Here is a 26,891-nt window from a genome sequence, read left to right as displayed (position 1 = left end):
AGGTCATCTTCAGATATCTCTACAACAATATGTAAAGCCAGAAGATGATGATATTCAAGTATATTTTTTTTTCTTTTTTTTCTATTAAGTGTTCTTTATCTGGTACATTTTACTGATCTTTCCCACCACCACCCTTTTTTTAAATTCAGTCTTAGGCAAAAAATTTCATAACCATCTTTGCTGTCCTTTAAATATAGAAAACACTAAACAATCAAGAATGTGAGAAATACTATTCCCAAGAACTATCTTGAGTAAACAACTAAAGGACAATATTTAGCCCAATACGAGAGGATTAAAGCAAAAAAAAAAACAAAAAAAAGTAACAAAAGATATAACAGTTATGAGTATCAGTTTACTAAATAGATAATAGAGATAATAAAAGAGAAATAAACTATGTGTAGGCTATAAATCATCTCCTTCAGTCCAAGTGGACCAAAACCAAAAAAGGGTATAGAAAAATAGAATAATATAACTAATATGGTATATTTAACTCAGTACTCTGAAATAAAGAACACCTTTCTTTTTAAATGCTTAACATTTATTTCATGTCCACAGTACAAAAAATGAGACATAGTATCTACGTTGTATAATCACACTGCAATAAAACTGATAATTAATATCCAAACTTTGTAACAAAAAGGACTGTCAACTCTTCCAGTTAAAAGTACAAACTGGGGCCTGGGTGGCTCAGTCAGTTAAGCATCTGACTTCAGCTCAGGTCATGAACTCGCGGTTTGTGGGTTTGAGCCCTGCGTGGGGCTCTGCTGACAGCTCAGAGCCTGGAGCCTGCTTCAGATTCTGTGTCTCCCTCTCTCTCTGTTCCTCCCCCACTTGTGCACTCGTTCCCTCTCTCTCTCTCTCTCTCAAAAATAAAGAGGAAAAAAAAATTTTTTTAAAGTACAAACTGAAATTACAAAATACCTGCAAAACAAGAATATGGAAAACTGTATATCAGAATCAATGAGATACCAATAAAAAGTGCTCCAAGGACAATCCTGGGCCTTAAATACGCACATAAGTAAAAAAAAAAAATGATGTAAACATTTGACTCAAAAAAATACAACACATGAATATATAATCAAAAAAAATACTTTTATAAAAATTTTTATTTTTTTTATTTTTTTTTTATTTTTTTCAACGTTTTTATTTATTTTTGGGACAGAGAGAGACAGAGCATGAATGGGGGAGGGGCAGAGAGAGAGAGAGAGAGAGACACAGAATCAGAAACAGGCTCCAGGCTCCGAGCCATCAGCCCAGAGCCTGACGCGGGGCTCGAACTCACGGACCGCGAGATCATGACCTGGCTGAAGTCGGACGCTTAACCAACTGCGCCACCCAGGCGGCCCCCCCAAAAAATACTTTAACAAAAACATGGAATTCTTCAGACTGGTATATAGTCATAAAATATCAAATCAAGATTTTGATTTGATTTTGATTTTAATTTTCTTTATCTGTATTTTCTTTTTACTTAATGATAATAATTAAATTTTCCAAAAGCTCAAGATACATTTATATTCTAATTTTTACTACTATATTTTATCTTTAGTGCAGGAAGCAAAATTGGAGATTCAGATTTTTAAGATATACACCCAATGAGAAATATCAACACAGTCTAAGATTAGTCTCAAAAAAAAAAAAAAAAAAAAAAAAAAAATTCCATGCTCCCCCCAAAACACATTTACCAGACACTGCAGGAGTTATATTTCATTATGAATCCAGAGATAAATACTTACATTACCAATTTCAAAGTTCTGTCTCATAAGTAGGTACAGTGAGGCACTGGCATGTGACCGTATTGTACTAATGCTGCTGCTACAGTGTCGGAGAAGCCGGAGGCATAAGTCAGCACACTGCTCTGTTTCTTCTTCAAACAAGAGTTCAGGGAACTGTAAACAGACAAACAAAAACAAAAACACCAACACTGAACTGATGCAGTAGAAGTTCCAGAGATATATTAACATAGCCTGAACTAGAGATGTGTTAGTATAGCCCAGTTTTAAAAAACAGTTCAGCAATGTTTGCTAATCGGCTAATATTGACAGATTGGGATTGAATACTGAATACGTCACTTATTAGCCAGTAGTGTAATGTTGGACAATGTCTCATCCATAAAATGGACCTAACGGTATTATCTACAAGGGACTATGGGACTGAGTAAGATTAGACACTATGCATAAAACAATATAGTAACCATAACCAACATGTAATAATTCTATTAATATGTTTTATTATAAAATGCTATATAAGTAATTTTCATTGGTTCAAGTTTTAACAGCTCTGCATTCCACATTAGATGACTATGATGAAATAGATACCTTCAAGATTTAAGAATATACCTACGTTCAGAAAACCAACATAGGAAATAAATATCTGAAGTAGTTGAACAAATGGAAGTACCTCCTATTCATCCACGGGGTAAGTTAATGTCAACGGAATGAACTATTTACACCTTAAATTCTTAAATAAATCAAGTTAATGACAGAAGGAGATTAAGAGAAAACAAGGAAAGCCCCATATTTTAAATCAGTTATTAATTTCAAGCTCTTCTCCACAACAAAACTTTTTTTTTAATGTTTATTTTTGAGAGAGAGTGAGACAAGAGCGTGAACAGGGAAGGGGCAGAGAGAGAGGGAGACACAGAACCCAAAGCAGGCTCCAGGCTCCGAGCCACCAACAGAGAGCCCGACGCAGGGCTCGAACTCACAAACTGTGAGATCGTGACCTGAGCCGAAGTCAGACACTTAACTGACTGAACCACTCAGGTGCCCCCAAAACTACTGTTTTTTAAGCCCCAAACTGGTTACAAGTGATCCAAATAAGAGAGAACTGAAAAGGCAACTAGTAGAAGAGAGGCAAAAAAGAATCATGGGTCTTAGGTTATTATTAAATTTTTTTTTCAATTTTCTAATCTTTATTTATTTTTGAGAGACAGCATGTGAGCAGGGGAGGAGCAGAGAGAGAGGGAGACACAGAATCTGAAGCAGGCTCCAGGCTCCGAGCTGTCAGCACAGAGCCTGATGCGGGGCACAAATCCACAAACCGTGAGATCATGACCTGAGCCAAAGTCGGAAGCTCAACCGACTGAGCCACCCAGGCGCCCCTTAAAATTTTTACTATATTAACCAAGGAGTGTTAAACGATCTTAGACAATATAAAGAAAGCAAGCCAAGTTGGACAAGACTGAAGGTACAAAAATAACCTACCTTTGAAACCAGGGCTCTCTGTGTAGCGAAACAGTGTTGTAGATAAACTGCACTTTGGTTACAGGCCATGCTATGCAGTAGGACTTTTAGCACCCCACCAAGGATGCTCTCTTTGGATTCTGTTACAGAAACCGTCTGCAATTTAAAAATAAATAAATTTTAAAAATAGATGAATTATGGCTCAATAAATGTTTTTTGCACAACCCCAATTCACCAAATCTATACTTTAAATCCTTCTTGTTTGTGTTCTTACCTGGACAACAATCTCTAATGTATCCAAAATGATTAGGTTTGCTTCAGTAGCCAGATTTCCATCAATCAGTGCTTCATGCTCAATCTCTGCTCTTGATCTAATACAAAATATTATAAGTATATTTACCTTTTAAAAGAGCCAATAGATCCACAATTCAAAAAAGACTTAAAGATACATAGAAATAAAAAACTTGGAACCATTTGTCAGTATTTGCCTTAAAGAAAACTTGTAAGAGAATAAAAAGACAATTATTTTACACATTATAAGTGTTTTCTTTTACCCTACATTTTGTCAACCACGTCAGTACAGATTTTCACATCCCATTGTAATTCTACAATACCACTGAAAACAAATGTTTAGCTTTCAGAGATGTGGCAAACGCAGGAGCATATTTTTTATTCTCAATGGCACAGACACTAGGTGGTGCTATGTGGGCTTGTATTTAGGGCTGCTTCATGTAAAGCAATACTCAAAATGTTTAGTGTTCATCTTACTCCTTCAAGGATTTTCGACATATTTACTTAGGATAAAAGTACTTATTTTTTTCCAAATTGTCACCTAATTTCTCAGTATTTTTGTTATCAAAAATAGAAAAAAATTTTGCTATAGATTTTTGATACAGCAATTTTGATACAGAAAGTGATTTAACTCTTCCCCAAACTCTGGACAGAATCACTCAATAGAAACAAAACAAACTGATGCAATAAAGTGGTTTTCTTAAAGACTAGTATTTATTAAAAATATAAAGAGTAATATTAAGAATAGCTCCATATGATTTGTGGGTAAAATTGACGTTTATTTTAGTAGTGATAGATAGATAGATATAGAAACAATTACACCTACATAGACAAAACAAACACATAAATCAAGGTGGAAGAACAAGAACATTTTAAATGTTAACTTTTCAAAGTTTCTGGATGTTTAAACCTCTGAATCTTTATTACTACCACTTAGGAGAATAGTTCATGAATTTACATTTTATAAATTAAAGGAGAAAATACAACATAGTTAGAATTAAGTTGGGAAATATATATATGTTCAAACTTAAAATTTCAGCAAGATTTTGTGAAAAAACCTGACAATAACATGATGGTTTAAACAAAAAGAATCGGGAAAACACCAAAAAAAAAAGCTTCCTTAAAACACAGCAAGACATGCAGAGAAAACACATTACACAAATGCAAAAGAAAGCAATATACTAATATCATAGCATCTTACTGCTTTGTGATTTCTTTTTTTTTTTTTTAAGTTTATTTATTTATTTAGAAAGAGAGAGAGCGAGTGCACACGTGCACACCAGCAGAGAAGGGGCAAAGAGAGAGGGAAAGAGAATCCAAGCAGGCTCTGTGCTGTCAATGCAGAGCCCCACTTGGGGCTCGAACCCACAAACCGTGAGATCAAGACCTGAGCCAAAGACAAGAGTCAGATGCTCGACTGACTGAGCCACCTGGCAGCCCTATCCTTTGTGATTTCTAAAAAACAAAACACACCTGGAAAAAATAAAGAAATGGACTTGAACAGACAAGGAGGAGAGAAAAGTGGACACACTCAAAGTTTAAGAATTTTTAAGTATTATTGTATTCAATACCTGCTATAGTCTGAGTATTTGTGTCATCACTAAATTCATGTTAAAAATATAATGCCCAAGGTGATAGTATTAGCAGGTAGGGTCTTTGGAAGGTAATTAGGTCATCAGGGCAGAGCCCTCATGAATGGGGATTAATGCCTTTATGAAAGAGGCCCAGGGAGTCTGCTTGCTCTTCCACCAAAGACAGCATTCTTGCTGTAACCCTGATGAGGGCCTTCACTAGACATCAAACTGAAGGTGCCATGATCTTGGAATCCCAGCCTCCAAAACTGTCAGAAATAAATTGCTGTTGTTTATAAGCAATGCACTGTGTTCTATTTTGTTACAGCCTGAAGAGACTACGACAGTTTCTGGTAATCCAAACTCTCATCTATATGGTAGCAAGTCTGTGATTTCTCACTCTACTGGCTTGCATATGGCAGTGTTTCCTACGGTCTATGATGTTACTATCTGTGTACTTCTGCAAGTTTATCTGTGAAAATCCTTGAAAGCCTGGTCTGAAGATGGTCCTCAGGTAGCGCGACTGAGCAGCCTGGTTTACTTTAGGACAGGACTGAGGGATTCCCTGGGATGAACATTCAGTGCTAACACTGGGTGTAGTACTAGGCAAACCTGAATGAGCTTGTCATCATATTCTCAAAGTTTACTGGGCCAGTCAAGCTACTTGAGGCCTAACTTGTAATTACAAATTCTCAAGACAAAAATTTCAGCCCCTTGACTTAATGCCAAGTTTCAAGCTAAGCAATGTTACCTGAGGTCACATGGGCAGTAAGAAGGGATTATTTTTGGTGGCTCTTACACTGAAGGTCCAGCTCATTAGGTACAAGCTCTCAGGAAGTGCATTTTTAGTTGTTTTTGGCAGTAGGGGTCAATTAGTGTTCCTAGCTTACCTCCATGCTAGAAACAGAAGACCTGCAGTGTTTCCTTCTCTTAATTATATTTTAAGCTCCAAAAGGACAAAGATTAGCTTTCTAATTCTTGGATCCCTGAAATATGTTCAGTGCACTCCCAAATTACATGAAAAAACTGTTGCAGAATGTATTTCAAAGGCATATTTTTGGAGACAGTTGTTGGAGACAAAATGGGTAACATTTTGCTTTACTATACCACATGAAAAATTCTCCCCCTAAATATTTTTTAATCTAAAATTTAGACATTAAATATAACTGGGCGCCTGGGTGTCTCAGTTGGTTAAGTGTCCGACTCTCGATTCTGGCTCTGGTCATGATCTCACAGTTCATGGGATTGAGGCTGTCAGCACAGAGCCTGCTTAGGATTCTCTCTCTCTCTCTCTCTCTCTCTCTCTCTCTCTCTCTCTCTCTCTCTCTCTCCCCTTCCCCCACTCACACACATACACACATGCGCTCTCTCAAAACAAATAGACATCAAAAAAATTAAACCTATTTTGTTGTCTAAGATTTGAATACCTAATATATATATAAAACAATAAAATTAGCCATTTTCCTCCTGCATTTGAAATCCAACAAGCCCATCAGTAACATAAAATACGTTATATTACTTGTCAAGCTTCTCAGTGTTTTGACGCCAGTGAGTCATATCCTTTCTCCACCTCAGATTTTCTTGACTTCCAAAGGCACTTCCAGATGGGCTTCTCTCTGTCAAATAAATTTCAAAGCCATTTTTAAAGTGCTGTTTCATTTGGACCACCTATATGTATATTTGCAAATATATAAGATATACTGCACAATGTTAACTTTATACACAGCCATTTTATCCTCACTACAGGTAGCAAAAACTAACAATGGTACTCTTTATTAAAAATGTTTTATGGGGTGCCCGGGTGGCTCTGTCAGTTAAGCATCCAACTTCGGCTCAGGTCGTGATCTCATGGCTCTTGAGTTCAAGACCCACATCAGGTTCTGTGCTGCCAGTCTGGAGCCTGGAGCCTGCTTCAGATTCTGTGTCTCCCTCTCTCTCTGCCCCTCCTCTGCTCACGCTCTGACTCTCTCTCTCTCAAAAATTTTTTTCACTTTTTTATAACAGTTATAGCAGAAATATATTACCTGCATTATATATAAAAAAACCAAACGCCCTTTTATATAAGCAAACTTTCTAACACTGTTTTCTCTGAACCTAAACCATGGCTTATTAGGCCCTACGTGGGTCTTATAAGACCTTATTTCCTACCACACTCTCTCTCCTACTTATGCCACCACACTTATTTTGTGTGTGATTTCTATATATGCTCCTGACTTAGGACCTCTGTAATAGTGGTTGTTCCTCTTATGTGACCGTGCTTCCCACAAATTTTCATTGACCAGTCATTCATCACCTCCACATAAAGGTCTTCCCCAACTCCCCAATACTTCCTTTCCTCTTAATTGGCTTTAGTTCTCTCCACAGCACTTATCATCACAAGAATATAAGCTACTTAAGAATGGAGATTATGCCTATTTTGTCCACCCCTTTATGTTTAGGGTTGACAAGGTGTCTGGCAATACTGAAGTTCAATAAGCTTTTCTTTAATATAGAAACAAAGTAAGAAGGATTCCTAAAACAATTAGGAATTATTATTTGGTCCACAGAAGACAGGACAGGAGAAAGAAGAGGGCTTTCATTCAAGGCTTCTGGGATAGAAAGCAGACAGAATGCTGTGGGCTCCCAGAAGGGGCAGCAGTGACAGAACTGGTTCATACAAATCCAGCAGAAGTGAAGAAGGTATTGAGAATTGTGGAGAGATTTACACTTAAAGGAAGGAATTAGCCATGACTTCAGACTTTCAACTAGAAAACTAATGCTTCTTTTTGAAAAGCCTGAGATTTTAAATTGGTTGGGAGAATGCAAAGAAAAAGGAAAGTAAAAATTTAGAGTCCAAGTAGAAATTTTAAAAATAATGAGAAATGAGGCACCTGGGTGGCTCAGTTGGTTAAGCATCCAACTCTTGATTTTGGCTTAGGTCATGATCCTAGGGTTGTGGGATTGAGCCTCGAGTTGGGCTCTGAGCTGACAGCATGGAGCCTGCTTGGAATTCTCACTCTCTCCTCTCCTCTCTACCCCTCCCCACACTTGTGTGCGTGTGCTCTCTCTCTCAAAATAAATAAACTTAAAAAAAAATGAGAAGCAAATATGCTACACAATAAAAGACATGTCTGGACAAGTCTTCTGCTTTCTCTCCCTTCCCTTCACTTTCCTTCTCTTCCCACCTCTTTTTTTATTATGAAACCTCTATCTTTAAAAAATTTGGTAAAAGAAAACAAAAAATATATGCCTGTATTTACCCAGTTAACAAAACAAATATCTGGGATCTATTTACATTTTTATCATTAACTTTCTTCCCCCCATGAAATTGCCCCTCATCTCTTATCACCCAATGTCTATCATTGGGTGACATAACTTGGGTGTCCAAATTCAAATAAGAATTGCAAAGGTCTTATTTTTCTAAGAACTTCAATTTTTTAAAAATTAAGATACAACAGACGTATGTCATTATATTCGTTTCAGGTGTACAATATGATTCAATATCTGTATACATTTATGAAATGATCACCACTCTAAATCTAGTCAATATCCATTACCACATATTATAATTTTCCTATGATGAGAACTTAAAACCTACTCTCTTAGTAACTTTCAAATGTACAATATGGTATAAACTGTAGTCACCATGCTATACATTACATCCCAGTACTTAAGTATTTTATAACTGGACATTTGTACCTCTTGACACCTCCATCCTCTCTGCCCTCCTCTCCCCCCACACCTAGGGCACCACTAACAGAGGTATCTAGGAGTTTATTCATTTATTTCCTTTAGATTCTACATATAGAATTTCAATTTCTACATTCAAACAAAGATGACTGTCCCAAGGCTACAGGTTTAAAAACATAACATACTACTAACAGTGCCACTCTCTCCAACAAGAAACTTTAGAAAGAGGTGCAGTAGAACATACAGAACACTACATCGGAAGTCAAAAGAGCCTGGTTCTGTCACTTAGTTTATGATCGTAGGCAAGTTATTTACCTCTAGTGAGTTTTATTTTCTTTAACTTAAAGGTTGAAGATAATCTTCATTAGATTTCGGTAATAAATGAACTAAATAAAAGTTCGTTTTCATATATATTTTTTAAATGTTTATTCATTTTTGAGAGACAGAACACAGTGGTAGAGGGGGAGAGGGAGGGAGACACAGAATCCAAAGCAGGCTCCAGGCTCCTAGCTGTCAGCACACAGCCCAGAGTGGGGCTCGAACCCACAAACAGTGAGGTCATGACCTGAGCCGAAGTCAGGCACTTAACCGATTGAGCTACCCAGGGGTCCCTCATTTTCATTCTTTTTTAGAAGGTTGTTGTACATAATAAATCTGTAAGTACACTATACATTGCATACAACTAAAGTGGGGGAAAAAAAGCAAATGGTGCTCTTAATTCCAAAGGCAAAGATTCTGTATTATTATGAAATTCCAACCATAAATAGCATATAAAAGATATTTAAGTTAACTTGAATAAATGATCACTATGTTTATGGCTTATCAGAAAACATTAAAAATATTCATGTAAATGTGCATTCCTCTATTAAGTCAAATATACATTGAACTATTAGCATATGTCATGTATACAGGTGACTAGGCCATGTCCCTGACCCTAAGGAGCTCTCAGCAACGTCATTATTTGTGACTTCAGAATTTACAAAATGTTTAAACACACGTGGGTCACTACAATGATGAAAGATCAGTTAGTTACACTACCTTCTAAATTCCCAAAACAATCAAAAGCGGATAAGGAAAAGGAAAGTGAGGAGATGGAGTGACCTGGCCAAGGTTATATGGCTAAAGGATAGCAGTATCTGGGAGTAGAAACAGGCCTCAAATGCTACTAACTTGTTTCTCTCCCTGATACCTGAGGCTGAGGGACAATATCTTTCCCTGAAATACAGGCTATTTTAATTCATTGTACAAACTAGGAAATTTATTTTAAGAGTAAGAAGTGATGCAATGTAGCAAGTATGAAACTAAGAGTGAATCCTAGTGTCAATTATGGACTTTGGGTGATAATGATGTGTCAGTGCAGGTTCACCAGCTGTAACAAGTACACCACTCTGCTGAGGGATGTTGATAATAGGTAAGGCTATGCCTGTGTGCTAGGGAGTATACAGGGAATCTCTGTACTGTTAGCTCGATTTTGCTATGGACCTAAAACTGCTTTTAAAACGTCTATTTTAGAAGATAAGGGATGCTATTCATAATCACATAAGGACAACAGGAATAAACTGAGACTGTCCAGAACAAATCAGGAAATATGTTCACCCTACTCAGGACTCGAACTTGAATCCCTAGAGAGATGTGGTTATTCAAGTTAATTCAGTTTCATTTAAAACACTTTTTTAAAAAAAGTGTCGAATCACTGAAGATTTGCAACAATGACCACTGTAATAAATATTTCAAAGAAACTGAAAAAATTCTCACCAGAAGGAGAAGATAATGTGTACGTACCAAGCTGTCCTCGGCTTCGGCGCACCATTTCTTGCCTAGCACCTATGCTCCCAAGAATAGCTTCTTCAAGCTTTGCTCTCATGTCTTTTGATTTCTTAAAGGTCAAACTATTCATTCTTTCAAACACTTTCTTTCCCTAAAATTTAAACATTAGCAAAGAAGAGCCATTGAGGAAATTTCCTTCTTCCTTTTCCACATTATGTTTTCTTTCTCATTATTCTCTGCAATGGTATAGTGATCACTTACTTTGTACTCAAAGCAAGACACGCAGAGATAAAGCAAATCTAATAGCCGGTTTAGCTGTAGGACTGAGAGATCTGTGAACCACTTTTGTAGAACTGTCTCATCTGCATTCTTGAGAACCCAAAGTAGACAGATCAAAAGGCTCCGACTCGATTCTGCTGAAAAGGTAGTGTGTTGCCTACCACTCTGAAAATAAAGAACAGTAGAACGAGACAGACTGATCAATGGCCATTTCTTTTCTGGGGTTGTCAACTGTTTTCTTCTAACTGTAATAAAACAAAAATTACTTAAAAAATCGAATATTTAAAAAGAACCATTTGATTTAGACAATACTTGAATAAGTCATATAGAGCCTTAAACTTCAGGTCCTGAAACTTAATAACTTTTTCTGGCATTGAAAGATTGTTTTAATTCATATGGTAGGGTTTCCTGTAGACAATAAACACTGAAAGAAACAAGGGAAAAACATAACAGATCCACTATTAAAACTAAGATATCTATGTTCATCATGTCTGATATAATATGGTAAAAGAAAAAGCAAATGACTCCATAAAGTGGTGTAAGAATAGAGCAGAATAGTAATAACAAAATGTTTATCAGGCTTAAAGAACCATGGATTCCTCTCAAGGGCCACTGACAAAAGGGAAGAGTCTTAGACCATACGTAAATAAAAGGCACTTTCACTTAGAGAAATAAGGTGAAGGTGCTATCTTCAGTCTTCAATCTGCACTTGTAATACAGCATGTGAAAATGAAAAAAATGAAAAAAAATGAAAAATTAGGAATAAAAACTTGTCTACAATACCATTTATTCCATATTTACTCTGTTCTAATCATCATGCTAAGCTCTTTCTGTACATTATTTCATTTAGTCCTCCAACAGTATTACCAAGCAGGTTGTATCATCTTAGTTTTACAGACAAGAATATAGGATGACAATTAACGGTGATGATGATGACAAAACAGAACATTTGAGATGTGCTAGACACTGTGCTAATCATTTCTCATTTGACTCTCACAATGATTTCTGAGATGGTATTAATCACTGTTATTTCTAGTTTAAACGTAAGGAAATGAAAAGCTAGAGATTAAGCCAAGATTTTAGTCCAGGTTAACCAGGCTCCAAAGCTTATACTCCTTACCATTATACTACATTCTAAGCTTTGGTTAAGTAAATATACTAACTAATAATAAGAAAGCCTTGGAAGGGATGTTGAGAAGAAAAGACAAAGGAAAGTTTAACATACTTAACTGTTGGAGTCATGATCTCAACTACTACCTTACTCTCCCCTCCATCCTAGATGATAAAAATGATAGCAGTCGACTCTTCTATGATGCTTACTCTGTGCTAGGCACTGTACTTAACACTTTATGCATAATAACTTATTTATCCCTTGCACCCATCCAAAAAGATAAATATTATTACTCACCACATCTTATAGTCAAAGAAAACTAAGACACCGAGAAGTATTCTATACAGGTATTTTGCAGTAAGTAGCAGGCCTGAGATTCAAATGCAGAAGAAAGGGTGGCTCCAGAGAGAAATCAAACACTTATCTATGTTCACTATGCTTGCACATATAAGTGAATTCACCTACATAAACTCACTTAACCAAATCACACAATAACCAAATTAAGAACTCAATGGAGTGATTTAAAGTAATATTAGGTAGAATTAAGGAGAGAATTAGTAAACTGGAAGATAGATCAAAAACAACAACCCAGTGTGAAGAACAGGTTAACAACAAGATGGACTATACAGAAGAAGAGAAGAGACACAGAGGATGCAATAAAGAGGACTAACATAAGCTTAACTGGAATATAAAAAGAGGAGAGACAGAATGAAGAAGAGGACATATTTGGGCAGATAATAGTCTAGAATTTCATAGAACTGAAGATGCTGAACCTGAACTACACATTTAAGAAGTCCAAAAAAAAAAAAACCCAAGCAGAACAAACATAAAGAAATTCAAAACTAGATGCAACAGAATGAAACCACAGAAGACCAATTCTAAGGAGAATATCATAAAAAAGAGGTGGCGGGAGAGACAGATTATCTTTAAAGAAGCAATAGTTCAACACCTTTTTTTTTTTTTTTTTTTTAAGAGAGAGAGAGAAAACATGAGCAGGGTAAGGGAAAGGGCAGAGGGAGAGAGAATGGGTTTTTTTTTAGTTTATTTACTTATTTTTGAGAGAGAGAGACAGAGCACACGTACTTAAGAGTGAGCTGGGGAGGTGCACACACAGAGAGACAGAGACAGAAAGAGAGAGAGGGAGAGGGAGACAGAGAATCCCAAGCAGGCTTCGTGCTGTCAGCACACAGCTCTATGTGGGGCTCGATCTCATAAACCATGAGATTACGACCTGAGCTGAAATCAAGAGTCAGATGCTTAACCAACTGAGCCACCCAAGCGCCCAAGACGCAGCTAAAGCAGTAATTGAAGTGTGTTTGGGTGGTGGAGTCAGTTAAGTGACCAACTCTTGACTTCGGCTCAGGTCATGATTCCACCATTCTGGAGTTTGAGCCCCATATGCAGCTCCCCAGAGCCTGATTGGGATTCTCTCTCTCTCTCTGCCCCTCTCCACTTACATTCTTTCTCTCTCTCAAAATAAATAAATGAACTTTAAAAATAAAAAAGTAGCAGTAATGGAAATGAGAAGACAGTGGAGACAATGCCCTTAGCATGCTGAAAGAAAACAGGATACTCAGATGCTATTTCAAAAAAACACAAAATACAAAAACCTTAAGAATGAAGGTCAAATAAAGATATTTTTCAAAGAAACACAGAAAGTTCATCACCATAGCACAGAAAATTCTAAAGGATACAGTATTTCTTATGGAAGGTCACAAATTTGGGAAAAAAGCAAATACAGTGGTGAACACATGTGCAAATTTAAATGATAATTAAATTTATATAGCCATACAAGTAATAATAATGTCTCTTGAAGTTTAATGATATATACTATTAAAAATGCATGAAAATAGCATTTAAGTAGGCAGAAAGGTAAATAAATAATCAACCTGTTCTAAGATCCTTCTATTAACCAATGTGAAAGTAAGGGTAATGATTAAATGAGATGGAATTTAATTTAAGGAAGTATACAGTGATTTGTAATACAATGAAAAAAAGAAACAGAATGTATAACTTCTAAAGTAGAAGAAAGGAAAAAAATAGAACAAGGAAAATGAATGAAAGGAAAAAAATAATAAAAAAGAACAATAAATGAGACAAAAAGGCATACGGGGTGGGACAATATGAAGTAAAATTAAAGAATGTTAAGTACATTAAATTTAGTTATATCAAATTAAGTGGATTTTATTAAAAATTTTTTTTAATGTTTAGTTTTGAGAGAGAGAGAGAGAGAGAGCGAGCTCTGATGGAGGAGAGTGAGAGAGAGGAGACACAGAATCTGAAGCAGGCTCCAGGCTTTGAGCTGTCAGCACAGAGCCCATTGAGGGGCTCGAACCCATGAACATGAGATCATGACCTCAGCCGAAGCTGTATGCTTAACCGACTGAGCCACCCAGGCACCCTAAAAATTTTTTTTAATGTTTTATTATTTATTTTTGAGAGAGAGAGAGAGAACAGGGGAGGGATAGAGAGAGGGAGACACAGAATCTGACACAGGCTCCAGGCTCTGAGCTGTCAGCACAGAGCCCAATGCAGGGCTCAAATTCATGAACAGCGAGATCATGACCTGAGCCAAAGTTGGATGCTTAACTGACTGAGCCACCCAGGTGCCCCTAAATTAAGTGGCTTTTAAAAACTCTAGTGAAAGACAAAAATGAACAGACTAGATTTTAAAAATTTAAGACAAAAATCTAACTACATGTTGATTATAAAAGACACATGTAAAACATAATTTTCAAACATTTAAAACATAAGAAAAAAATGTTGAAAGGAGAAGGATGGAAAAACTCATATATATATCTTAGAAGATAGACATCTTCTACTAATACAATACAAAATAGACTTGAAGGCAAAATAAAAAGTCTTACAATTCATGTTTATAAGAGGTGCAATCCATCAAAAAACTAACAATTAAAATTAGGTATTTCATAATAAGGCCTCAAAGGAAATGAATCCTTAGGAAATGACAAGTTATTAAAAAGCCATGATTTTAATGGGATATTAGAATAAGCAGACAGAATTCAGTAAAAAGAACAAAGGTTTAAACAAGAAGACTAACAAATTTGAAATAACAGGTGTAATGGACAAATACAGAACACTGAAATACACTAAAGAATATGCACTTTCAAATACATGAGCTATTTGCAAAAACTGACTAAATACAAGACCATGAAACCAGCTGTAACAAATATAACAAACTGAAAAATTATACAAAGTTCTCTGATCATGAAATCAGGTCAAAATCAGAAACAAAGGATTATGAGAAATTTTCCTATGACTAGATATTTTAAAACAAAAACTTAGGGTATAAAAGACAAAAATAATCATAATGAACTTCAGATATATTTTGAACTGAATAATAAAAATGCTACATATAAACTGTGGCATGTAACTAAAACAATAATTAAAGGAAAATATACAGGCTTAAAATATGTACCAAAGAAGAAAGGATGAAAATTATTAAGTTAAACATCCACCAAGAAGTGAGAGAAAGAAAACTATAAATGCAAAAAAAAGTAGAAGACATTAAATAATGAAGATAAACATTCAAAAGAACCCAAATTGGTTCTTTATAAAGACTAAAGATATACACAAATTTCTACTGAGACTGATTTAAGACAAATGTACAAAAAAATCAGACACATAAATGAAACCATTTATATTTACTACAGATGGTATAGACACTAAAAAGATTATAGAAGATATTTGAATTTTGTATGCCAATAGATTTTAATAAATTTCTATTAGAATAAAATTTACAGAAACCAGTATAAAAGGAAATAGAAAACTTCAACAGTCTTAGAGTCATTAAAGAAATTAAATCAGTACTTTTTAAACTTTCAAAAAAGAAAACTCCAAGTACAGATGGCCTCACCCACAATTTCCCCAAATACTCAGGAAGAAATAACTCCAATTTTAAACAAGTCTCTACAGACAGCATAAAAGGGCAAATTCCCTGGCTCATTTAAATTGGCTTAGCTAACCGTGATTCCAAAATTTGTAAAGAACATTATGAGAAAAACATTACAAGCAATTTTACTGACAAACATAAATACACGTATCTTAAATTACAGCACATAAAATCCATGAATACACAATCGTGAAAAAAAGCTGGGTTTAATTCAGGACCTGAAGGTAGGTTTAATACTAGAAAATCAATTGAAAGGGGCCTCAGTAAAAGATTAAAAAGCAAAATAACAGGTGCCTGGGGGGCTCAGTTGGTTAAGTGTCCAACTTCGGTTCAGGTCATGATCTCATGGTTTGTGGGTTCGAGCCCCGCATTGGACTCTGTGCTGACAGCTCGAAGTCTAGAGCCTGCTTCGGATTTTGTGTCTCCCTGTCTCTCTGCCTCTCTGCTTGTGCTCTGTCTCTCTCAAAAATAAACATTAAAAAAAAAACCAAAAAAGGCAAAATAACATGAGTGTCTCAGTGGATGCAAAGAAAGCATGATTAAAATTCAACTACTTGTAATTAAAAACAAAACTCTTAGCAAACTAGGAACAGAAGAGAACATCCATAATGTAATAGAGGAGAGCTAAAAAAAAAAAAAAAAATCCAAAACAAAAAATCCCCCAAAACTACATCACATACGTTTAAGAATGAAGTGTTCCAGTTTCCCCTTTAAGGATGTTATCACCACTTGTATTCAACAACTGTACTGGAAGTTTTAGCCAATAAAATAAGTTATGAGAAAAACTTGAAAGAAACAAACTTCCATTATTCATAGATGACTGGACTGTGTATGTAGAAAAAAAGCCTATACATATGTTATTAGTTTAGCAATTCTGCTAAAAATAAACATCACTGTATAAAATCAATTCCATTTCCACATGAAAGTAATCAACAGTTGGAAAAAATAATTTTTGAAAAATATGACATTTATAAGATTATATATAATTATATGTATTATATAATTTTATAATATTATAAAAGTAAAAAAATATCAAGGACCAAAAAACACATCTACAAAAAATGTACTAGGGCTCTTTTAGTGAAAAGTATAAAAGTGTACATATTTATAGACATTAAAGAAGGCCTAAATAATAGGTAGACCTTTCATGTTCAATGATTAGGAGATTCAGTAGTGTAAAAGTATCAATTGTCCTCAAAATTAACCCACAGAATCATTACAATCTTAACCAAAATCCCCACAGATTCACCGGTTTTTATTTACTTTAGTGAAACATCATGAGCTAATTCTAAAATTTATGTAGAAATGCAAAGGGCCATGAATTAGCCAAGAAATTTTTTTTAATATGCATGAGGATTTTTTTTCTTTTTTTTTTCAAGCTTTTATCTAAATTCCAGCTAGCTAATATATAGTTTAATTATTAGTTTCAGGTGTAGAATTTAGTGATTCATCACTTACATAGAACACCCAGTACTCATCACAACAGTGCCCTGCATGAGGATTTTTTTCTATATGACAGACCATACATAGATAGTACTCCTGAGGAGTAAGGAAAATAATCTTTTAATAAATGGTGTTGAGAGAATTTGGTATAATATAAATAAATGAATGAAACTGGCTCCCTAAATTCTACTGTTCATAAAAAAATTCCAGGTAAATTTTAGGATTAAAATAAAAGAACAAAAAAGTATTTAAAACACAGGGAGGGGCACATGGGTGGCTCAGTCCATTAAAGCGTCTGACTCTTGATTTTGGCTCAGGTCATAATCTCATGGTTTGTGAGTTTGAGCCCCTCAATGGTCTCTGTGCGGACAGCACGGAGCCTGCTTGGGATCCTCTCTCTCCCTCTCTGTCTGCCCCTCCCCGCTCACTCTTCCTCCTTAAAAAAAAAAAAAAAAAAAAAAAAAAAAAACTCATCAGGTTAAAAAAAATAACAGGGAATATCTTCATAATCTTGAAATAGGAAAAAATTTTAAAGATACAAAAAAACACTAGCTGTACAGGAAAAGATTGACAAACTTAAGTATTTTAAAATAAGAAACTCTAATCACCAAATCACTGTTCAGTGTGTGATAAAAGCAAGCCACAAAAAAGGAAGTATTTGAGCCACTTATAATTGATAACGGGCTTGATCAAGAACATATAAAACTCATACAAATGGTAAACAACGGCAGACAACCAAATGGCAACTGGGCAAAAACTCTAGACACCTCAAAAGAGAAAATTCAAATTGTCAACATATATATGAAGAAGTACATACCCTCAGGAAAACAAAAGCTAAAATGGGATACAACTATAAATTACAGATTGACAAAAATTCTAAAGTCTGAAAAGTCTAAATGCTGATGAACATGTGAAGGAATGGGAACTCTCATACTACAGGTAACATATAAACTGAGACAAACCCTTTGGAAAATACCCAAGTATACTGGTAATAAAGATACACATAGATTCTATAACCCAGCAAATTCCACTCCTAGGAAATATCCTGAATAAAAGTATATACATACAGGATACATGTAAAGGAATCTATAGGACTACTATTTGAAATAACCCAAAATCAGAAACCATTCACGCATCCAAGAATAAAATAAGTTAAAAAAAAGGTACATAGTTTTATATATAGTCAGACAATTGAATGTCATACAGAAATGCGTATCAGTAAATTATAGCTACATTTTATAATATGGATGAATAATAAAAATATAAAATTAAACTACAGGATTTAGGGATGCCCACTTGAACGGTAAAATGATAAGCAAAATTAAGCAATTAGTTAGAATAGAGGGTGGCGTGGTGGATAGCTGTGGTGGAGAAGAAAATCCAATTGGCTGAAAGGCAGCCAATGTTCTATATTTTGTCCTGAGAGGTGGTTACAAAGGTGTTCATTTTACAATGTTTTGTAAATTTGTACATTTATGATTCATGTAATTTTTAATATATAGTATATTTCACCTAAGAAAAGTTTTAAAAAGTGAAAAGGATGGTCAACAAAATGGTGCACAGTGGTCCTTCTGAGAGGAGGGATTGGATTGAGGGCAGACTGGGAACTTCCAAGGAATCTGCAATGTTCTATTTCTGAAGTTGGGTGGTGGGTACATTATTGTTTCTTTTATTGTTATACTTTAATTGTACACGTACTTTTGATGTTATACATACAAAATAATATATAAAGTACAAGGGATAAAAGAAAGTTGATAAATTGAATTCATCAAAATTAAAAACTGGTGCACTTCAAATGACACAATCAACAAAGCAAATAGAAAATCCACAGAACAGGAGAAAATATTTGCAAATCACATATCTGATAAGGGATTTGTACTCAGTATATAAAAAAAAAAAAAAAAATCCTCTTGGGGCGCCTGGGTGGCGCAGTCGGTTAAGCGTCCGACTTCAGCCAGGTCACGATCTCGCGGTCCGTGAGTTCGAGCCCCGCGTCGGGCTCTGGGCTGATGGCTCAGAGCCTGGAGCCTGTTTCCGATTCTGTGTCTCCCTCTCTCTCTGCCCCTCCCCCGTTCATGCTCTGTCTCTCTCTGTCCCAAAAATAAATAAACGTTGAAAAAAAAAAAATATCCTCTTAACTCAATAACAAGGAAGTAACACAATACTAAACTGGCAAAGAATATGAATGAACTTTTCTCTAAATAAGACATACGAAAAAGATGTCTCAATAAGCAAACGAAGATGCTCAACATCAGTAGACATTAGGGAAATGCAAATCAAAACCACAGTGAGATACTACTCTATACCAAGGTGGTTATAATAAAAAAAGAGATAATAGCAAAGGTAGGTGAGGATATGAGAAACAGGAATCTTAATTTATTGTTGGTGAGAATGTAAAATGGTGCAGCCACTTTGAAAATTCCGAAGTTTCCAAAATGTTAAACACAGATACCAGATGACCCAACAAATCCACTTCTAGATATCTACCTAACAGAAACAAAAACATATGTGTACACAAAGACATGTATACAAATGTTCACAGTAGCATCATTCCTAACAGTCAAAAAGGGAAAAGGATCCAAATGATCATCGACTGATAAATGGATGAAAATCTGGTATATCAATACAAAAGAGTATTATTTGGCAATTAAAAAAAAAGGAAGTGCTGATATACATTACAACATGGCTGAATCACAAAAATATTATGTTTAGTAAAAAAGCTAGACATAGAAGATCACAGTATGTAATTCCATTTACATGAAATGTCCAGAATAGGCAAATCTAGATAGATATAAAGTAGACTAGGTGCTGCCTAGGGCTGAGAGGAAATGGGGAATGGCTACAGAACAGGCCTCGGGGTTCTTTACGGGGAAATATTCTAAACTTAGATTGTAGTGATGGCTGCATCTGTAAATATATCAAAAACCATGAAATTGTACAGTTAAAATGGATGAATCTTTTGATATGTAAATTATCTCAATAAAACTAAGTCAACAGGCTAGCTTCCATAAGTATTATTGCATTTTTCTGAAAGAACGTCATTTGAAACTTTAAGAACTTGATCTTGGTCTACTGTTTGTTTCCTCTCTGCTCCCATATCCTTTGTTCCTTAAGGGGGGAAATTACAGGGGCAGAGAACCTATCAATTTTCTTAAACATGAAACAGGATAAATATTAACAGATTAAAAAAAATATTTTCAATTGCTAAACAGTGAGAATATTTCTTAGGGTTGATAAAGAATAAAATGGATTTTGAAAATAGGGGCGCCTGGGTGGATCAGTCGGTTAAGCGTCTGACCTTGGCTCAGGTCATGATCTCGTGGTTCATGAGTTCAAGCCCTGTGTCAGGCTGTGTGCTGACAGCTCAGAGACTGGAGCCTGCCTCGGATTCTGTGTCTCCCTCTCTCTCTGCCTTCGCTCCTGCTCACGCTCTGCCTCTCTCTCAAAAATAAACAAACATTAAAAAAGAAAGAAAGAAAAGAAAGAAAATAGGCTATATACAATAAGGCAACTTTCAAATTTTAAATGACAGAATACACAGCTCTATGCCATAAACCTTGAGGTATTAATAATTTTTAATTTTTTTTTTTTTTCAACGTTTTTTATTTTTGGGACAGAGAGAGACAGAGCATGAACGGGGGAGGGGCAGAGAGAGAGGGAGACACAGAATCGGAAACAGGCTCCAGGCTCCGAGCCATCAGCCCAGAGCCTGACGCGGGGCTCGAACTCACGGGCTGCGAGATCATGACCTGGCTGAAGTCGGACGCTCAACCGACTGCGCCACCCAGGCGCCCCGAGGTATTAATAATTTTTAAGACAACTTAGTATAAGATAAGCAGAACCTTAATGTTTCCACAAATAAAACTCACAGTACTTTTGCATCAGTTAATACAATAACCTGTTATTTAAGAGGATATCCTTGTAAGTATCTGTCTTTCCAGGAAAAAACTTCTGCAGGAGGGTTGTTCTTACCGATGATGTGAGGAGGAAACTGCCGGGCCTGGTTAGCTGAGGGACTGATGTTCCTGCAATTGCCATGGCAACTGTCTGGCTTATCATGCTTCCGCTCTCACTTTCATAGTCATCAGTGGCTATACAAATTGGTCTTCCTCTTTGATTGTGAGTTTCTGGAAAAATCATCCCAAAATAAGTAAATAAAATTCCATTTAGATTAATTAATGGTTACTGAGCATGCAATTTCCTTTCCTATTCTCCATTACCCTTTAAAGGAAAAACCTATTAAGATGTAGTATTTATCATTAGATTTACTTATTTTAGACAATATTTTAAACATTAACCCATTCCTACAACAATAATGTGTAGTTCTGTAGAGAACTTTAACTTGCTAGTAAAAGAAGATATAATAATATAAACATTTCTGCCTTCAAATAAAAGAAGCCCATTTAGCGATCAAAATACTGGTTGAACACTCAAGAACCAGTCCCATAAAGGCATGGAGTTGGTTATCTTTGTATCACCAGCTCTGTTGAAGTTCTTAATATGTATTAGGTACTTAGTAAATGTTTGTTTTTTATTTTATTGAACTGGAAGTACTTTATCAGGTTAAATGTTAATTTAAATGCAACTACAGTATTTCCTTTAGGGCAAATAAATTCTAAATATGGAAAGCAAGAGCAATAAAATTTTGTGAGTTCTAGGTTTTAAAAAGCAACGGAACTTCAACTTATAAACCCAGTATTAATGATAAACATAATTCTTGATATTCAGGGGAATATTAATTTCAGTCTTATATATGAATAAAATTGTGACTGAAGGTGGTAGACATCTGTCAAGTTTTCTTACATATTTTCTTCAGATGAACAGTATTGTCTCATACCAAAAATCCTATTTTCTAATAGGTAGGTACAGAAATGTCTTATATCATTAAAATTCATCTTAAGAACCAGTTAAGAAAAGTTTGCAGTGAATTCTCTCACATAATCAAAAGTTATTCAGTAATATGGTTAAATATTTATAGTTTACTTATGTCAGTGTACATTTTCTTATAATTCTTTCGCTAAAATAAGATCTTTATCCTCGAGCTATTTCTAATATTTTTAAACACTGAGATTTTCTTTAAAAATTTGTTTTAAATATACTAAGTACCTGTAAAGTCATACAGCTGAGGAACAGTTTCCATGATAATGCCAATCAGAGGTAGATACAACATGGCCACCCTAGCCTTTATCTGGGGGTCAGAGTACCGTGGGTCTGAGTCGTGACTGGATAGTAAATTGTGTACCATATTGATGACTTTCTTGTGCAATCCAAACAGTCTATTTTAAAAAGAAGATGAAGAAGAAGCAGCAGCAGTAAGGTCACAGAGATTAGTAAATATCGTTAAAGCAAATAGTAAGTCATGGTACTGAGTTAATTTTAACTTAAACTTTGCCATATATTTGCATGTCTTTCTATAAAACATTTCTCATAAAATTAACAAATGTCTGTATAAAGTAAGGATAGAGGGAAAAAAGAAATGCTAAACAAATTCACTGAGGAGTAAATCTGAGTGTTTTTACATTATCTCCTTATTAGTGCATACTCATATTGAATATGAACAGTCTGGTTATATTTTAAAACAAAAAACAAAAAGTAAATCATAAGTAGCTTCAAATTTTATTTCAAATTAGATCTTTTACCAAAAGTTTACATTTACCAAAACTAAACTTTTATTTCCTTTTTCTAATAGAAAAATCCTCTACTTAATGGATTATGCAGTCCATAGGCTCGAGAGTTGCCTTTGATGTCTCTTTCGAAAGTCAACTTCCTTGCTCATTCTACCTCATTCAGGCCCTGCACCTTCCCGATCCCTTCAGTTTCAACTGGGCTAAAATACTCATCATCACTTTTTTTTTTTTTTTTTTTGCCTCTTTTTATGTTAAAGGTGCTTTGACTATGCCAACTATTCTAATTAAACATTCGGTCAACTTCCATAGGCACTCTTAAGGTAACACCTGGCAGTGGTGTCACATCTCATTCTCTCCCCTGCAGCCTATCACCATCAGTATGAGGATAAGACTTTACCTCCAACTTCTGTCTTTTAGTAAAGAAAAACCATTCCAAATTTGCTCTGGCCAGATCTTTTAACACATCTGCACCTTTGTATCTCCATCATTCCTTCTGTCTCAGAAAAAGTTGTATCTTCTCTCAAAAGGAAATTTCTGCATTATGTTCAATGAACCGCATGTTTCTTCAACAGCTTCAATGCCCCCCTCATAAACTCTTCCCTTCTTTCTTTCAAATGAGACTTTCCTATGTTGAAAATACAAGTTTACTTAAAACTAGTTTCCTCTAGCTTATATAGTATCCCTTCGCAATAAACTACTATAATAATTTCCCCAGTAATAAACTTCCTGAATATACAGTCCATAGCATGTGCTTACTTCCTAGTAAATGGAATTTTTAAATAAATTTAGAAAATTTATTTGATTTTTAATTATTTAAATAAATGTATGCTTTTATTAAACAAAATTAAATTTAATTTAAATATTTAATATTTAAATTAAATTTAAGTATATAAGCCCCCTACTCCCTTTTTTTTGAAACTAACAGTTTGAATGTTTACACATGGTACTGTAATAGCTTTATCATTTAATAGCTAAATAATTTTTTAGATATTTAACTTGTTTCCCTACTTATGAGGGTAATTACCTACCTCATAAGGCAGCTGTGAGAATTAAGCTGCGTAGTTTATGTAACATACTTATTAGCACACTATCTTGCACACTGCCTTCTGCAGTATATACTATCTTTTATCACTTTTTAGATCACATAGCCAATTTCAAAGCTGGGATTGGAAACCAGGTAGTCTTACTCCAGAGTCCTTAATCTTATCTGCCACTTTACATTGCTATATATGAAATCAAGCTGGAGATTTTTCTTCTTTCCAGATTTTTATTCAGAAAGTGTAGTTTTAAACACTGTCCAGAAACACATGTAAATGACATATCTCAGATTTTATTCTCCAGTTATCTACTCGACACTGTCATCTTATCTTTTTTCTTCTCAATATTTTCTCCAAATAGTTCCAAACCTTCCTCATACTCTCTCTCATTTCATCCAAATCTCAGATTCTGGTCATTTGCTTTTTATGTTCTCCCTTGTGAATTTTTTCATTACCAGTGATGACTGCCAAACCTGGGTGCATATTCCTTAGCTGTCTGCAGCTACCAGACTGACTTCAACCCACCTATAACCCACTCATCTTCATGAAGCTTTTCCATATGTCTACATTACTTAATCATATGCAACTATTAAATATATGTTTATGCAGGACCTGCAACATCCTATTCTACGTGTTAGGGTAAGACATGGTCCCTGTTTTTAAAGAGTTTGAATAACAACAAACACAGACACGAAAATAATTCAGTGTCACAAATGCATAGTAAAGGTATTCATGTTCTATAGAACTATGTCTATGCTACAAAATTAGCATTTAATCATAGTGTATGGTTTCACAGTCTTGATTTTCTAACTATAATGAAAGTTTCTAGGGAGCAACTCTTTGGTTTTAAAACATATTATTGCCACTCAAAAAATTATTCTCATTAGTAAGCAAATGAAGTAAAAAAGCATTCCTCTCAAGGATCTAAGGCATTGTATGCTGTATTTTATCTATATACCATTAAAGAATATACAATTTAGAGATGGGATCTAAGTCTCTTAGTCACTCATTCATTGAATTAATATCTATTTATGCATATGTATTCATCCACTTTGTACTAGACACAATTCTAAGGCATTGGAAGGATGGTAGTGAAAAAGAAAGATCAAGTGCATGTTCTCATGAAATCACACTCTAACGGGAGAATACCGAAATTAAGCAGCAAATTTCATATAAGTGTTTTGTAGAAAATAAAAGAGGGCTACATGTTTAAGAATGATTGTGGCAAGGTAATGTGGCTCTAATTTTGCCTGGATGGTCAGTGAAAGCCTGAGAAGATGCTATTTGAGTGGAGACCTGAAGAATCACAAAGAGCAAATGGGTACATGACAGTCATAGAGTAATGTGAGCACTGCTTCAGGCAGAGAAAAGAACCAAGTGCAAATACCCTAAGGTGTGAATGACTTTGGCACATTAAAGAAACAGAAAGAAAGACCGGGATGGCTAGATTTTAGGATGTGGGTAGGGAAGACACTGGCAGAAGTACACAAAAGCCAGGTAAATAGGACTTTGAGGACCATTATTAAAAGTTTGGATTTGGGGTGCCTGGGTGGCTCAGTCAGTTAAGTATCCAGCTCTTGATTTTGGCTGAGGTCATCACACAGTCATGACATCGAGCCCTGTGTCAGGCTCTGCACTGGGAGTGAAGCCTGCTTGAAATTCTCTCTTTTCCTTTCCCTCTGCCCCTCCATTCTCTCTCTCTCTCTCTCTCAAAAAAAAAAAAAAAAAAAAAAAAAAAAAAAGAGAAGAAAAGAAAAGAAAAGAAAAGAAAAAAAAGTCTGGATTTTACCCAAAGAATATGAAAACACTAATTCAAAAAGATATATACACCTCTGTGTTTATTGCAGCACTATTCACAATAGCCAAGATATCGAAGCAATCATCCATTAACAGATAAAGAAGATATAGAATATATATATATGCATACGTATACGTATATACATATGTATACATATACGTGTGTGTGTGTATATATTGAAAAAATATATATTTTTGAGAAGAAAAAAAATAAGATGACAGATACACACACACACACACACACACACACACACACACTGGCATATTAGCCATAAAAAAGAATGAAATCTTGCCATTTGCAACAACATGGCTGGATCTGGAGGGTATTAAGCTAAGTGAGGGGTGCCTGGGTTGCTCAGGTTAAGCATCCAACACTTGATTTTGGCTCAGGTCATGAACTCATGGTTTGTTAGTTTAAGCCCCATGGATTCTCTCTCTCCCTCCCTCTCTTTCTCTCTCTCTGCCCCTCCTCTGCTCATGCTCTCTCTCTCAAAAATAAACTTAAAAAAAAAAAAAAAAACTACACGATATAAGTCAAAGAAAGACAAATAACATACAATTTCACACATAGGTGGAATTTATGAAACAAAACAAATAAAGATAAAAAGATAAACAAAAAAACCCCAGCCTGTTAACTCTGTACAACAAACTGATGGTTACCAGAGAGTGGATGTGTGTGGGGAGGGGTGGAAGAGGTGATGGGGATTAAAGAGTGCACTTGTTGTGATGAGCACTGGGTGCTGTATCAAGTGTTGAATCACTATATTGTACACCTGAAACTAATATTACAGTGTATGTTAACTGGAATTTAAATAAGAATTAAGAAAAAAAAACTCCTAAAGATCCTATTATGAGGATAAAAAAGGAATTATTATCCAAAGGAATAATGATCATGGAAATTTTTAACAATAACTATTAAGATAGAAATACCCTATAGGGAAGCTGCACCATAATACTCAAGCTATTTCTATAAATTCAAATCACCAGACAATATGCCCTTTCCTTACTGTATCAATTTCCAAAAATTCTACAGAAGTGTACACAACTTTGGAAGTTCTTAAAACCTAAAGACATTTGTTTATAGGACAAAGTTTGAAATAAAATGCTATATAGTATGATGGCAAATGACACATTTTCTGTACAAGGAATCAAATAGAAAACCAGACCATTTTCCTCAATTGAAATGTGTCTACTGTATATACCAATA

At 35.1% G+C, this 26,891-nt stretch overlaps 1 protein-coding gene across 9 annotated transcripts in view; it reads right to left on the bottom strand.

Annotated features, from left to right (window-relative positions):
- DOCK7 (dedicator of cytokinesis 7) overlaps positions 1-26,891 on the bottom strand; it is a 230,239-nt gene that overhangs the window by 40,160 nt on the left and 163,188 nt on the right. For 5 of the 9 annotated variants that reach the window (XM_047869911.1, XM_047869912.1, XM_047869913.1 and 2 more), the window contains 8 exons: positions 22,330-22,499; positions 21,196-21,350; positions 10,742-10,924; positions 10,469-10,631; positions 6,564-6,660; positions 3,457-3,553; positions 3,204-3,338; positions 1,734-1,886 (listed from right to left, as the gene is read on the bottom strand). In XM_047869911.1, coding sequence (XP_047725867.1) covers positions 1,734-1,886; positions 3,204-3,338; positions 3,457-3,553; positions 6,564-6,660; positions 10,469-10,631; positions 10,742-10,924; positions 21,196-21,350; positions 22,330-22,499 — 1,153 coding nt within the window. The remainder of the gene's footprint in view (positions 1-1,733; positions 1,887-3,203; positions 3,339-3,456; positions 3,554-6,563; positions 6,661-10,468; positions 10,632-10,741; positions 10,925-21,195; positions 21,351-22,329; positions 22,500-26,891) is intronic. The other 4 variants (XM_047869914.1, XM_047869915.1, XM_047869918.1 and 1 more) reach the window with 1 other exon arrangement.

Source organism: Prionailurus viverrinus, chromosome C1 (genome assembly GCF_022837055.1).
Source record: "Prionailurus viverrinus isolate Anna chromosome C1, UM_Priviv_1.0, whole genome shotgun sequence".
Classification (NCBI taxonomy): domain Eukaryota; kingdom Metazoa; phylum Chordata; class Mammalia; order Carnivora; family Felidae; genus Prionailurus; species Prionailurus viverrinus.
This window is presented reverse-complemented; position numbering and strand designations above follow the sequence as displayed.